The sequence below is a fragment of the Mauremys mutica genome, chromosome 22 (genome assembly GCF_020497125.1).
Source record: "Mauremys mutica isolate MM-2020 ecotype Southern chromosome 22, ASM2049712v1, whole genome shotgun sequence".
Classification (NCBI taxonomy): domain Eukaryota; kingdom Metazoa; phylum Chordata; order Testudines; family Geoemydidae; genus Mauremys; species Mauremys mutica.
In genome coordinates, this window is record NC_059093.1 from 677007 (window position 1) to 692408 (window position 15402).

General features: G+C 46.1%; 1 protein-coding gene across 2 annotated transcripts in view; it reads right to left on the reverse strand.

The window, feature by feature from the left end:
• Window positions 1-84: 84 nt before the first annotated feature.
• The window catches only part of HMBS (hydroxymethylbilane synthase), a 37115-nt gene continuing 21797 nt past the window's right edge, over window positions 85-15402 (reverse strand). For both annotated transcript variants that reach the window (XM_044997043.1, XM_044997044.1), the window contains 9 exons: window positions 12224-12301; window positions 11587-11664; window positions 9750-9825; window positions 7860-7973; window positions 7215-7253; window positions 6614-6733; window positions 6271-6324; window positions 561-647; window positions 85-330 (listed from right to left, as the gene is read on the reverse strand). In XM_044997043.1, coding sequence (XP_044852978.1) covers window positions 157-330; window positions 561-647; window positions 6271-6324; window positions 6614-6733; window positions 7215-7253; window positions 7860-7973; window positions 9750-9825; window positions 11587-11664; window positions 12224-12301 — 820 coding nt within the window. In that variant the 3' untranslated portion in view covers window positions 85-156. The remainder of the gene's footprint in view (window positions 331-560; window positions 648-6270; window positions 6325-6613; window positions 6734-7214; window positions 7254-7859; window positions 7974-9749; window positions 9826-11586; window positions 11665-12223; window positions 12302-15402) is intronic.

Sequence of the window (15402 nt, forward strand, 5' to 3'; positions counted from 1 at the left end):
CACAAGGAAAATGGGATGAGTGTGTAAATTAAGAGACTCCACCTAAGGGAGAATAACAGTGCAGCAGCAAAGTCCACGGTTTTCTTTCTGTCAAACTTCTGACCATGCAGGAATCATGCCAACTGCAAGAGCTGCTGGTGGGTGGGAATGAGGAGTTTATCTGGCATCATTGAGCTGCCTTGCAACATTGAGGATACGCTTAGCACCCTTGCTCAGCAGTAAGCTGGCTAGTTCAACACCCAGATTCTCTGCGGCCTCCTGAGCATGACGAGGAATGTTCTTGGCAGTGATGCCAACATACTGTGTATCATCATTGGGTCCCTCTTCATTCTAAAAATAAAAAAAGATACTGAATGTAAAACAGCAGGGAAACCTGGGGGTTAAACAGTAGGTTGCCATATACATTTTTATAAGGCTTATCAGAGAACATTGTAAAGATTAAAGATTTTAAGGACCAGACTGAAAGAAATATGGTAAAAAGGTCTGGTTTTGTTTCTTTCATTTGACTTGAAGTTTGAAGGTTAAAACCAACTGAAATTAAGAGGCATGTATCTATTTACCTGCTGTGGGTAGTTAACACCAGTCTGCATAGTGTCCTTCAGGGTATCTGATCCATCCAAGCTGTAGACAGCTCCTGTCAAATACAACTGGGCAAAACACAATAAAGGTATGTGGCATCTGTGATGACCAACCCAAGCATCCCCTTTTTCTGGTCTGAGGAGGAAACTAGTAAGAGTTGGAGAAACCATTCTGCCATTGACTCCCATGTACTGTTGGAAAAACTGCTTCCTTTCTGGCTCAGTCTAGGCCTACAGGTGTATTTTGAAGCTTACCAAGATCCTATGATTAAAGGGGCTAGTCATGTCACATTATTGATCATCATGGGAGAGCAATCCATGTGTTTTAGGAAAGGTACAAGGCACAAGCATGGATGTAACCTAATTGTTACCATTCCTTAATGGGCTGAAAAGGGTTGCTGTTCTGTCATGGGAAGCTTGCAAGCATGTTGCCTCCACAACCCTCCTTGCCCAAGAGGTAGGAGACAAGTACCATTTGTTTGAAACCATGGTTTCTTCTTCGAGAGTTTGTTCATACTGATTCCAATCAGGCGTGTGCACGCGTACTTGCACAGTATCCAGAAGATTTTTCCCCAGCAGCAACCGTAGGGTTGGCCTGGGAGCCCCTTGGAGTTGCACCCTCATGATGCCCAATATAGAGCCCTGCCGATCCGCCACCGCCTCAGTTCCTCCTTACCTCCAGTGACAATAGCTGTAACTTCCCTTGCTCTTGCTCCGGCAAGTGACCTAGCAGTTCGATTCCTGTTGTACTCACCTTGTTTATTCAGATAGCGTAGTGTAGTTTAGTAGAGTAAGTTGTAAGTTTAATTTAATGGGGGTTACCTCTGGGGTATGCTGTGATCCCCAGGCTTCAAGATCTGCAAAGACTGCGTGAAGCACATGCCAAAAAGTGACTCCCACACCTCCTGTTTACAGTGTCTGGGTGAGGGTCACCAAAAAGACCACTGTAAAATCTGTCGGGAATTCCAACCAAGAACCCTGAAAGAGAGTGCAGTGGCTTAAAATCCTCCTGATGGAGGCAGCTCTTCAACCACAGTTGGACCCCCAGTGCCGAGGATCCCACTACCAGCACGTCATCTTTGGCGTGGAGCGCACCCTCAAGAGACCAGGCGCCAAAGACAGACACGGCCAAGGACTCTACGTACCACCATGGAGTGTCTCGGGGACACTCCAGCCTTCGGCACCAGTCCCAATCGCCAGTGCAGAACAAGAGGAGGATTGAAAGGGGCTGATCCCCTTTGCCTAGATCCAGAGACAGCCATCAGTGGCACCAAGTGCAATGAACAGTGGTACTTCGTGCCCTCCAAGGGCTACGAACATCTATACACTCACCCACAACCTGATTCTCTGGTGGTGGATGCTACTAAGCAGCGAGAGAGGCAGGGTTTCCAAACCTTTCCCCCCCAAGAATGGGGACGCAAAAAAACGACCTATTCGGCCAGAAGGTTTACGCCACAGGGGTCTGCAACTCTGGATTTCCAACCAACAGGCCATCGTCAGCAGGTATGCCTACAATACTTGCTCAGTGAGAGCTAAATTTAGAGTTACTTCCCTCGGGCTCCCAAGCTGAATTCTCAGCTTTGGTCAAGGAGGGGAGATTGATCTCCAGGGCATCCCTGCAAGCAGCATATGATGGGGCAGATGCTGCCACTAGAGTCGTGGCCATGGGTGTAGCCATGAGAAGGGGCTCATGGCTCCAGGTCTCCCCTTTGAGGTCCATCAGACCATACAGGACCTGCCTTTTGAGGGTGAGAGTGTCTTAAAGAAAAGACAGACAAAAGGCTAAACAGCCTGAAGGACTCCAGACCCACCTTCAGGTACCTGGGCCTCTACACGCCTTCCACTCAGTAGAGACACTTCTGGCTGCAGCCCACTCAGAGATTTAGTCAGGAGAACCACCATGTTGGCTCCAGAAGACAGAACAGAAGCAGCAGGAGAAGGTCGCATCAACTTTCTGGCCAGAGCTCGGGACACCTGAAGCCTGCTTTTTGTAGGCACAGTCAAGGAGAGGTGTACAACACCTTACCTTCTCGTCTCGTCTATCCCCTTTCTACGGTGCATGGCCCCTTATTACCTTGGACTGATGGGTGCTCTGTACGGTAGAGAGGGGCTACTCCATCCAATTCTGTGCCCTCCTGCCCTTCCACCCCCCCCCCCCCGCTCCCTTCCCTGTCCCTCTTCAGAGACCCTTCTCACGAGCAACTCCTTATCCAGGAGGTGAAGTTGCTCCTATCTTTAGGGGCAGTGGAGGAGGTTCCTTAGGAGCACAGGGATGAGGGCATTTAATCCTGATATTTCCTAATACCGAAAGTCAAAGGCTGCCTCAGGCCCATCCTGGACCTGTGGGAACTCCACAAGTTTACAAAGAAAATCAAGTTCAGTATGGTCTCTCTGGCTTCCAGCATTCCCTCACAATCACTCAGCCCCACAGGAAGTACCTCAGGTTCATGGTGAACACCACCCACTACCAATTTAAAGTCCTCCCGTTCTGCCTGGCAGCAGCACCTTGGGTTTTCACCAAGTGCATGGTAGTCATTGCTGCGTTTATACTTAGGCACCAGTTTCAGCTGTTTCTTTACCTTGACTACTGGCTGATGAAGGGCTGCTCTAAGACCCAAATGGAGGTTCAGGTCAAGTTTATCAGAGCCACCTTTGTCAACCTGGGTCTCCTTTTAAACAAAGCAAAGTCTACTCTGTCCCCCATCCAGAGGATAGAGTTTATAGGTGCTGTATTGGACTCGAGCCAGGCCAGGGCATACCTGCCGCAAGTGAGGTTTTAGGCCCTGACCAATACCATTTGAGGGCTCAGAAAGGTTTCAACAACCACAGCAAGAAACTGCCTGAAGCTTCTGGGTCACATACCAACTTGTACCTCTGTGGTGCAGCACGCCAGACTCAGGCTTTGACCTCTTCAGACGTGGCTGGCGTCAGTGTATCGCCCAGCCCGGGACAGCTTGGACAGGATCGTGATCCTGCCTCGCCCGGTTCTCGACTCTCTCCTGTGGTGGCTCGACCCTCAGGAGATATGCTCAGGGGTCCCCTTTGTCACTCTACAGCCGTCTCTGTCACTAGTGACGGATGCATCAGACATGGGCTGGGGAGCACATCTAGGAAACCGCAGGACTCAAGGTCTTTGGTCTCAGACGGATCTGGCATGCTACATCAATGTCAGAGCTGAGAGTGGTGCGCCTGGCATGGCAGGCCTCCCAGGCATAGTTATAGGGACAATGTGTATCAATCATGACGGACAACACCACCGCAATGTTCTATATCAACACATGGGGAGGGTGCATGCTCTTCTCCCCTGTGCCAGGAAGCCCTCATGCTGTGGGACTTGTGTAGAACATTCAATACACCTGCAAGCATTGTACCTCCCCAGGGTACAGAACGAGCTGGCGGACCACCTCAGCAGGTCGTTTCATGGCCACGAGTGGTCCCTTCACCCAGACATCGCGATTTCAATCTTCCAGAGGTGGGGCTTTCCCCACATAGACCTATTTGCCACATGACAACAGGAAGTGCCAGCAGTTCTGCTCCTTCCAGAACCACAGCCCGGGCTCCAGAGCGGACACGCTCCTCCTCCACTGGGGAGGTTGTCTCCTATACGCCTTTCCACCCATATCGCCCATTCACAAGGTGCTCTTCAAGATCTAGAGGGAACGAGCTCAGGTTATATTGATAGCACCAGCCTGGCCCCGTCAGCACTGGTACACATCTCTCCTAGCCATGTCCGTGGAAGCCCCAATCACCCTGCCCCTCTTTGCGGACCTTCTGACAAAAGATCATGGCCAACTTCAACATCCCAGCCTCAACTTGCTTCTCCTCATGGTGTGGAAGCTCCGCGGTTGAACCCAATGGAGCTTTCCTGTTCAGACCAGGTTAGACAAGTCCTCCTTGGCAATAGAAAACCCTCTGAGAGCCACATACCTTGCCAAGTGGAAGAGATTTTCAGGATGGTCGGCGCAACGCCATTTGTCCCCGATGCTGGCCCCCGTGCCATTTATTCTGGACTACCTCCTCCATCTGAAGCAGCAAGCGCTTTTGTTGTCGTCAATTAAGGGTACATCTCAGCCTTTCACCCAGGCGAGGACCACCGCTCTCTGTTTGCTAACCCTACAGTCAGCCAGTTTTTAAAAAGGCTTGACAGGCTATATCCTCACATCTGACAGCCTGACCCTGCCTGAGACCTCAACCTGGTCCTTTCTAGGCTAATGGGACCACCCTCTGAACCCTTGGCAACGTGCTCCCTTCTCTCTCTCTCTCTCTCTCTCTTACAAGGTGGCGTTCACCTCAGCCAAGAAGGTGTCTGAACTCAGGACCCTAACCTCAGCGCCCCCTTATACAGTGTTCTAGAAGGACAAGGTGCAGCTCAGACCTCATCCTGCTTTCCTCCCGAAGACTGTGTCACAGTTTCACATCAACCAGGACATCTGTCTCCCTTTATTCTACCGTAAGCCGCATTTCAGCGGCAGGGACCAGAAACTCCACTCTCTGGATGTCTGCAAGGCACTAGCCTTTTACATCGAGAGAACAAAGCCGTCCAGAAAATCAGTCCAGTTATTCGTGGCTCTAGCGGATAGAATGAAAGGGTTGCCTGTGTCATCACAACACATTTAGTCATGGATAGCATCCTGTATTCTTGAGTGCTACAACCTGACAGGGGTTCCCCTCACCCCCAATCACTGCACATTCCACCAGGGCACAGGCTTAGTCAATAGTGTTCCTGGTGCAGATCTCCACTCAGGAAATCTGCAGAGCAGCGACGTGGTCCTCTATCCACACTTTCCCCACGCCCTATGCGATTACTCAGCAGGCCAGAGACGACACGGCCTTCGGATGAATAGTGCTCCAATCAGTTGACGACTTTGACCCTGCCTCCTGAACTTGAGAGTCACCTGACTGGAATCGACATGAACAAGCACTCGAAGAAGAAAAAATGGTTACTCACCTTCTCGTAACTGTTGTTCTTCATGTCCGTTCCAATACCCACACTCCTCCTCCTCTGTCGGAGTAGCCGGCAAGAAGGAACTGAGGGGGTGGCAGTTCAGTAGGGCTCCATATTGGGCGCCATGAAAGCATGACTCCAAGGGGTGCCCAGGCTGACCCTACGGTTGCTGCTAGGGGAAAATCTTCCAGCTACCATGCCCGTGTGCATGCACACACCTGATTGGAATGGACATGAACAACACATCTCGAAGAACAACAGTTATGAGAAGTTGAGTAACTCTTTTCCTGCATGACAGCGCCCTCTATTTAAGTCAGGCTTCCTTTCTGTAGGATAGTGTTTATATTTAATCTTGGGGAAGTTTTATCTATTATTTATCAAAGGAATAGTCTTTCTAACCCCAGAAAAAGACTTACCTACAAAGGGGATGAGAATCACCAGTCATAATTATTGAGAGGATAAATTAGAAGATTGCTAAGCCTTGTCCACAAAGTTCCATCATGTATTCACTGACACAGGGATTTTTTTTCTTCCTTAGCTGTTTTATTACTACCCTTGTGTTGGCCTTGGTTCTTTGACCCTGCCCTCCACAATGTTGTTCTGGTGGATTCAGCATGGAGATAGCAAGGCTATCCTCAGCTGCCAACTATGCTTGCTGGAACTATTTTCAGGTGGCAAGGAAAAAGTGCATGTTGGAAATATGCTCAGTGATGAACCCAAATAAAATACATTTAAAGTTCTGCTCACCTGAGAGTCTTTCAGCATGGTACTGACTGCTACAGGAACGCTACATCCACCCTCCTGAAACAAAAAGCACAGCAAACAGGTAAAAGTTGATGTCAAGGTTCCTATGTGATCCACCACGTCAGGACCCTTTGAAAAACCTGTAGAACACAGAGTCAGCCATGTACAGAAGAATATCTGTACACACATAATCAGTTAAAAGACACTTGAATGTAGTCTGTATTTAGCAGTTGCAGTAACGAAATCTAGCAGGTTTCCGATACCATGGTGTTTAACAATACTATGTAAGCATTTACTACTTCTCCCAGGAAGGAAGTGGATAGAAAAGTGATGGTACCAAACCTACCAAGTGTCTCATAAAGGCTCTCTCAGCAATGCAGCATAGCACCGTTTCCCCATCATGCAAGGCAGATACCATATCCAGTATCTCTTCATCTCTAGCTCGGACCTCTACTGCTAAAGCACCCTGAAGGAAGAGAGAAACACTGTCCTCAGTCTTCATGCATCTCTAGTCTGCAGTCTTAGTCCCAAACCACTAAACCTGCATGGCTTAGAGGCATTCCAATGTAGTGCTCTACCCGCTACACACATGCAAATCCCACTGCTATAACACATGGCAACAAGATGAAAGCAGAAACAAAAAGTTTCACATTACTAAACAAGTGAGCTGCAGGATCACAGCTTCAGACTGATTCTCATCAGCTTGTTCTATATAGATGCTGACTCCTACTTTCATTAGCATGCTCTTGAAAGGCCAGGTCTCAGGAGTAGAATGATCACTTGTAACAGTGATGACGTGCTAGCCTTTAATTATCAACTGCAGTACACTTCCCAAATGCAACATGCCTACTGAACAGCAGCCAGAAAAGGTGCAGAGTTGAAAACACAGTTGAAATGTTAGGTTGTAACATAGCAACTGGCTACTCAGCTGGCTTTTCGTAGCATACCTGCCCAACAGCATAAAGGCAATCTTCAGGGTTTAGGATCTGGAGAAAAAGCAAAGATAAGTTAACATGTTGCAGTGCTAAATCCAAGATTATGTAAAAAAAAAAAAAAAAAAAAAAAAATTTAAAATGTTCCAAAAAGCAGCAATTCAGGATATGAGTGAAATTATTTCCATAAAGGAAGTGCAATACAATGGTTATAGCAAGGAACTGGGAGGTAACAATTCCTGGGTTCTATTCCCAACTCTGGGGATGATCATGCCCCAGCTGTGTGCCTCAATTTTCCCATCCATAAAATGGGTATAATGGTACTTATTTCATTGGAGGTTGTAATGTTTTATCAAAATTATTAGATGTTTCTAAAGTGCCTGTTCGTGAAGGATTTGGGCACTATAAAGGGCTCTGAAGTTTTCAGATGAACAAACATTATTGACACATGGAAAGAGTTGTACTGAATGCATCTTTGGAAGGGAAATGCAGTGAGTGGAACCCTCACTCCAATGCAGCCTAATCTCAAGATAATATATATATATGGATTCAGAGCAGATGTTATGCTCATCCATGACGGGGGAAGCTAAGGTTTCTGAAAAGGGAATGGGTTAAGGGTCTGTGGAAGTGAATGGAATTTCCCACAGTGCTTCTCCTCACCTGACCAATACGATTCTCCCAGCCCATCCTTCTCAGTCCAGCAGCAGCTAGAATTATGGCACTGAAGTCCTCCTTTTCATCCAGCTTTTTCAAGCGGGTGTTTAAATTTCCTCTCTACATAAAGGGTTAAGTGAGAAGCACAATCTCCAAACTGGGACACTTTGCTTGCAGATCTTAACTCAGCCACTAGAGGCTGCTACTGCTGCAATCACCAAAGGCTGTCACTCCTGCAGCTAATCAGCCTGCTCCCTTCCTCTCTGCTTGGGCCTTTCCTCCCTTATCTCTTGTCCCTCAGCAGCAGCAGTTACTCCCCACAGGGGATGGGGCATGCAGTGTCATATACAAACAGGTCAGGCTTCTGGATCAAACACAATCAACTACAGAGCTTCCTTCTCTGAGGCTCTCTACACTACCGCAGTAAGTCGACCTACGCTACACAACTCCAGCTACGTCAAAACCGTAGCTAGAGTTGACATACCTTAGGCTGAGTTACTGCGGGTGGTCGACAGGAGAAAATCTCCCATCTACTTACCTTACTCTTCTCATCGGGGGTAGAGTACAGGGATCGACTAGAGCGCGATCCGCAGTCGATCTGGCAGGTCTTTACTAGACCCGCTAAATCGACCGCCGGTGGATCAATCTCAGAGCGTGGATCCCTGCTACAGTGTAGACCTGCCCTGAGAGAGAGAGACCACAGATGTGTCTTCCAAAAAGATCCTTTAAATACACTGCCAGGTATGGCTGGGTTAGCTTAAACAATGTATGTTACGCACGGGGCCACCTACTGTCTGAGCAGTATAACACAGTGTTCCAAACATGCAGCAAAGCACTACGGAAGAGGGGAAAGGGGAAGATTCCCTCACAGAATGAAAGGAAAGGGGGAACTTTAGTAAGAATGAGCGCTCAAGAGAAGTGGGGCTGGGGAAAGCAGGCCTGCCATCTGCTCCTGGAGCAAGACTGCTGCAGTACACTGCAGAAGTATTGATCACTTGATGAGAAGGAAGCCACCAAGATTTCCTCCAGACCTGAAGAAGCCACCAACAGATTAGGGGGAGTTTGAAGGTGGGGGGGGGGTGGTGGTAAGCAGTGGACGCCATAAGTTCAGAGAGAAGCCACACTAACTTGCTTTTCAAGCACATTTGCTGTAAGATGGATTTTCCCAAGATTGATGCATATTTGTGCTCTCCTAGGGTTTTGCAGCTTGGGGCAAAAGCATCACCAGGCACTGACACTACACCATGATGTAACAAAATGGGACGAGGAAGGCAGGAGCCAAAGGAGAGTGGACTTCTAAGAACAGCCTGAAAACAGTACCATTCACCAGAACATGCCAACATCACTTGTGGGGCCCTAGCTGTCTCCAGTCACTTGCATAATTGAGTTGAGGAACTATCCTGGAAAACTTGTTCAGATGGTGGCAGATGGAATTTTGCTGTGAGTTGTGAAGTAATCATTTGGACACTGGCTCTTTGGGACTGTGGACATGTCAGCAGCTGACAAATAATAATTGTACAGAATTAAACAATAAGTTAAAGGGACAGAGACTGGGACAACAGAGCCTTTCACTGCTGGTCTGAATCCCACCCAAGCCATTAGTGACTGAATTGGAATGAGTTGTGTCTCTTATGCCAGTTCCTCCTGTGAAGTGTATCTGCCTCTGAAAAGCTAGACTCATATTGGGCCTTTTCTCAGTAGAAAATACAGGGATTGAATGGGCCAGGGAGAGTAAACTCCTCTCTCATAATAGTTTAGGAAGACAGCATGAAGTTAGTTTGAGCACAGGACTGGAAGTCAGGAAGTCTGGGTTCTAATCATAGCACCAAAGTGCTAGAAAAAAGCCAACTGTTATTTACTGAGATACCACTCCCACACTCTGCCAGGAAAGGATACAATATCCCTGAATTCCAGATGAGGGAACCGCCTTTTGAGCTGAGCTGCTCGCCGAAGTGAACTGGTTCCAATCACACTTCAGAGGAAACAAAAAAACCCCAATGAAACATAATTAGATTCATTTACTCACCTTTAGCTGGGGACAGGTTAGGAGCTTCCAGGGAAACATACACTACCTTTTTAAACTAGTCAGAGAACATTCGGGGATCTATCCATCATTCATATTGGCAGAAGGAAAAATGGAGAGATTTAACATGAGGTCTGAATAAATCTAGATATAACCAGACTACCTAGTCTGTTAAGCAGTCACTGTGGTTAGGTTGTTAGGCCTTTACAAAACAGACATTAATCCTTGTTAAGGATCTCTGACTCCTCAGTGGGCCACCATCTACAGAATGTAGCAATCCCCAAGCCCTATTTTCTGTTTTGATAACTGCAATAAACTGGTTTGGAAAGCAGGGATAGCAGTCCTGGGTCATGGAACACATGTCTGGGTGTGCAAGGTGAGGTCTGATAAACAGGTCCTGGAGAATGCAGTGGGAGAGCTCTCTGGACAGCACCGTGTGTCTCTGGACAGCAAGGGGGGCTGCCAATCTAACCATACAGAGCACTACTTTCAAGGGATGTATGCGACTCACTTTTCTTTTTATCCCATAAAAAAGATGACAAGTCATCTCTAGTTTAGCCTGTGTGAAGTGTAAATCTACATCTGTGTAAATCTAAATCTGTGAAGCAAACAATCTCTTTTGTTTTATTTCTATTTTCTGTGTTTTAATTAAGATTACTGTCATCTGGGTAATTTCAACACAGAGATCCCCAAAGAGAAAGGAACCTTGTAACCTCTAAGGAGAGGGACTGAAAAGTCAGTCATTTCTGGAACTTGCCCCCCATCTCAGGGCTTGTATTGGTATAACGTAAGTCACTCGGGGTGTGAAAAAGCCACCCCACTAAGCGATGTGATGTGGACAGCGCTATGTCAGTGGGAGACACTCTCCTACTGACATAGCTACTGCTGCTTGGGAAGGTGGAGTAATTATGCCGCCGGGAGAGCTCTCTCCTGTTGGCACAGACTGTCTGCACTAGCAGCGCTACAGTGGCACAGCTACATCAGTAGACCTGCACTGCTGTAGTGATTCTAGTGTAGACTAGTCTTTAGTCTGAGTCAAGAAGCATGGACAGAAAAGTCTGCTCCCACTGAGTTGTGTTACCATCAGAGTGGAGTAGGTAAATGCAACAGGAAAAGCCAATAGACTGAGGAGACGGAGTTGGCCATGGTGTGGGTCACAAAAACACTGGGTCAAGTTCACCCTGCTTTAAGTCCCTTGACCTCATTGGAGATCCAACAAAGCTGAATGTCCTCTATGTCAGTCAAGAGAGGGAGGAGGATTTTAGTGTGCAGAGTGCTTTGAAGATATTAAGTGCTAAGAATTCATTCTGGGGGTTGTGGAGCATTTAGAAAATGTCAGATCTCAAGCATGACTGGAGAGATGAGAGGTCAGCTCTTGCTCCTTTATTCAACAGCAGAAATTCTTTCCCATAGTGATAATTATGGTTCCTGGGATTCTTATTAAGTTTTTATTCCTTTACTGCTAATTCCTACAAATGGTTCATTTTAACTTAAATGAAAAAAAAAAAAAAGACGACAACACCACAACACTGAAAACACCTCTTAATCTGTGCAAAGGGCAAGGGACAGATGCAAGTCTGGATGTTAACTGGATTAACACAGGGAGTTCACAAAGAATAGTGAAGAGCAGGCAGTTTTGGTATTGAGAAGTCTAAGCCTATCCCATTTCTCCACCCAATTTGTTCAATAACAACTCTCCCATCCACTCACCTCTTTTCAGGAAGGCTGTTGAGGGTCTTCTCATAGTTCTTTGGATGAAAAACGACAGCATCATGGGGGTTTTCCCTTCTACAAAGAAATACAGTGTAGACAAGACATCATTCCATAGGATGTGGTTAAATGGAAACAGTTCTGCTCATGGTCCTTAGTGGCGGTGCCTCTAACTTCCTTATCCTTAGTCCAATACAGGGAGCACTTTCTTTTCCTCTTCCTTTTTCCTTCTAATTAATCTAGACCTGGTGAAGGTGCTGGTTTGACAGTTCTCGACAGTCAGTTCTCTACTCATCTACAGAGCAGGCACAGCACAGGCAGCGGAAGGGCAAGCTTCCCACAGGCACCACCCTCTGTTAACATGCTTAATCCTGACTTGGAGCCCACCCAACAACCCCTCTTTAAGAAAGAGAGAGTTCAGTCTTCACAGCCCATGGTATTTGGGCTCTCTCTCTCTCCTCTGAGACAGGCAACAAGATGACAAGCACAGTGGCAAGTTGTGCAGTACAGTTACCTACACAAAGGGAAACAGATTGAGACCGACCAAACTCATCACACAGGATGCCAACAGTAAAGAAATGGTCCCTTGGGGATTTAAAAACCCTGCAGGAAGTCAGGCCTCTCAATGCACACTTACTTGCAGATGGCCCCAATGGTGAAGCCAGGCGGGAGCGAAGTTGGCAGGTCCTTCAAGGAGTGAACAACCAGGTCAACTCTACAAGTCAGAGGAGAGAAAAGTCAGAGCATGGTGTGGGTGAAGGAGCCCATGGGGCACCTGCAAGATGCCTGCAGATGATCTGAGAAATAAAAATTCCACACTGGACTTTAGTGTAGAAAGGGGGGCTGGAAATCAGGAATCCTGGGTTCTATTCTCAGCTCTACTAATTCACTGTGCAATTTTAGACAGGTCACTTCATCTCTCTGTGCCTCAGTTTTTCCATCGGTAACATAATGATGTATATCTCATAAGAACATAAGAACATACATAAGAACATAAGAAAGGCCATACCGGGTCAGACCAAAGGTCCATCTAGCCCAGTATCTGTCTACCGACAGTGGCCAATGCCAGGTGCCCCTGAGGGAGTGAACCTAACAGGCAATGATCAAGTGATCTCTCTCCTGCCATCCATCTCCATCCTCTGACGAACAGAGGCTAGGGACACCATTCTTACCCATCCTGGCTAATAGCCATTTATGGACTTAGCCACCATGAATTTATCCAGTCCCCTTTTAAACATTGTTATAGTCCTAGCCTTCACAACCTCCTCAGGTAAGGAGTTCCACAAGTTGACTGTGCGCTGCGTGAAGAAGAACTTCCTTTTATTTGTTTTAAACCTGCTGCCTATTAATTTCATTTGGTGACCCCTAGTTCTTGTATTATGGGAATAAGTAAATAACTTTTCCTTATCCACTTTCTCAACATCACTCATGATTTTATATACCTCTATCATGTCCCCCCTTAGTCTTCTCTTTTCCAAACTGAAGAGTCCTAGCCTCTTTAATCTTTCCTCATATGGGACCCTCTCTAAACCCCTAATCATTTTAGTTGCTCTTTTCTGAACCTTTTCTAGTGCTAGAATATCTTTTTTGAGGTGAGGAGACCACATCTGTACACAGTATTCGAGATGTGGGCGTACCATGGATTTATATAAGGGCAATAATATATTCTCAGTCTTATTCTCTATCCCCTTTTTAATGATTCCTAACATCCTGTTTGCTTTTTTGACCGCCTCTGCACACTGCGTGGACATCTTCAGAGAACTATCCACGATAACTCCAAGATCTTTTTCCTGACTCGTTGTAGCTAAATTAGCCCCCATCATGTTGTATGTATAGTTGGGGTTATTTTTTCCAACGTGCATTACTTTACATTTATCCACATTAAATTTCATTTGCCATTTTGTTGCCCAATCACTTAGTTTTGTGAGATCTTTTTGAAGTTCTTCACAATCTGCTTTGGTCTTAACTATCTTGAGTAGTTTAGTATCATCTGCAAACTTTGCCACCTCACTGTTTACCCCTTTCTCCAGATCATTTATGAATAAATTGAATAGGATTGGTCCTAGGACTGACCCTTGGGGAACACCACTAGTTACCCCTCTCCATTCTGAGAATTTACCATTAATTCCTACCCTTTGTTCCCTGTCCATTAACCAGTTCTCAATCCATGAAAGGACCTTTCCTTTTATCCCATGACAGCTTAATTTACGTAAGAGCCTTTGGTGAGGGACCTTGTCAAAGGCTTTCTGGAAATCTAAGTACACTATGTCCACCGGATCCCCCTTGTCCACATGTTTGTTGACCCCTTCAAAGAACTCTAATAGATTAGTAAGACACGATTTCCCTTTACAGAAACCATGTTGACTATTGCTCAAGAGTTTATGTTTTTCTATGTGTCTGACAATTTTATTCTTTACTATTGTTTCAACTAATTTGCCCGGTACCGACGTTAGACTTACCGGTCTGTAATTGCCGGGATCACCCCTAGAGCCCTTTTTAAATATTGGCGTTACATTAGCTAACTTCCAGTCATTGGGTACCGAAGCCGATTTAAAGGACAGGTTACAAACCTTAGTTAATAGTTCCGCAACTTCACATTTGAGTTCTTTCAGAACTCTTGGGTGAATGCCATCTGGTCCCGGTGACTTGTTAATGTTGAGTTTATCAATTAATTCCAAAACCTCCTCTAGTGACACTTCAATCTGTGACAGTTCCTCAGATTTTTCACCTACAAAAGCCAGCTCAGGTTTGGGAATCTCCCTAACATCCTCAGCCGTGAAGACTGAAGCAAAGAATCCATTTAGTTTCTCCGCAATGACTTTATCATCTTTAAGCGCTCCTTTTGAATTTTGATCATCAAGGGGCCCCACTGGTTGTTTAGCGGGCTTCCTGCTTCTGATGTACTTAAAAAACATTTTGTTATTACCTTTGGCGTTTTTGGCTAGCCGTTCTTCAAACTCCTCTTTGGCTTTTCTTATTACACTCTTGCACTTAAGTTGGCAGTGTTTGTGCTCCTTTCTATTTGCCTCACTAGGATTTGACTTCCACTTTTTAAAGGAAGTCTTTTTATCTCTCACTGCTTCTTTTACATGGTTGTTAAGCCACGGTGGCTCTTTTTTAGTTCTTTTACTGTTTTTCTTAATTTGGGGTATACATTGAAGTTGGGCCTCTATTATGGTGTCTTTAAAAAGGGCCCACGCAACTTGCAGGGATTTCACTTTAGTCACTGTACCTTTTAACTTTTGTCTAACTAACCCCCTCATTTTTGTATAGTTCTCCCAGGGGTGCTACATCATAAATATTTGCAAAGTGATTTGAAGAGCCTGGTGTGGGTGCTGAAGACCCATATGCACATTGCACACACACCCATCAACCTTGCAGTACACAGAGCTCAGTGGATCCGATATCCAGTCAGATTTAAATAACTACTTTTCAGTTGGCAGCAGCCCAGAGCTCAAGCTGCCTGCATCACTTCATACCACTGACACAGCCATCAAAAAAGGGCTTGAATCCTGAGAGCCTGAACTCACTGGGAGTCTTTCCACTGACTTCAGTGGGAGTTAGATCAGGCCCTTAGATGACAAGGACCCAAAGAGGAATCTTTAATTTTAATCCAAATTGAGACAAGTCTCTCGATCCATGTGCATCCCATACCCTAGCTGGAACATGAAGTAAAAAACAGCAATCTCCCTCAGTCACAACTGACATCTGAACCTAGGTTTCCCACAGAAATAAGTTACCTCAAAAGAGGCTTAACCCTAATGCTTCCAGTTCTCCTGCACTGTTGGTAGCGAGTACAATTAACAGGCAGGAGGC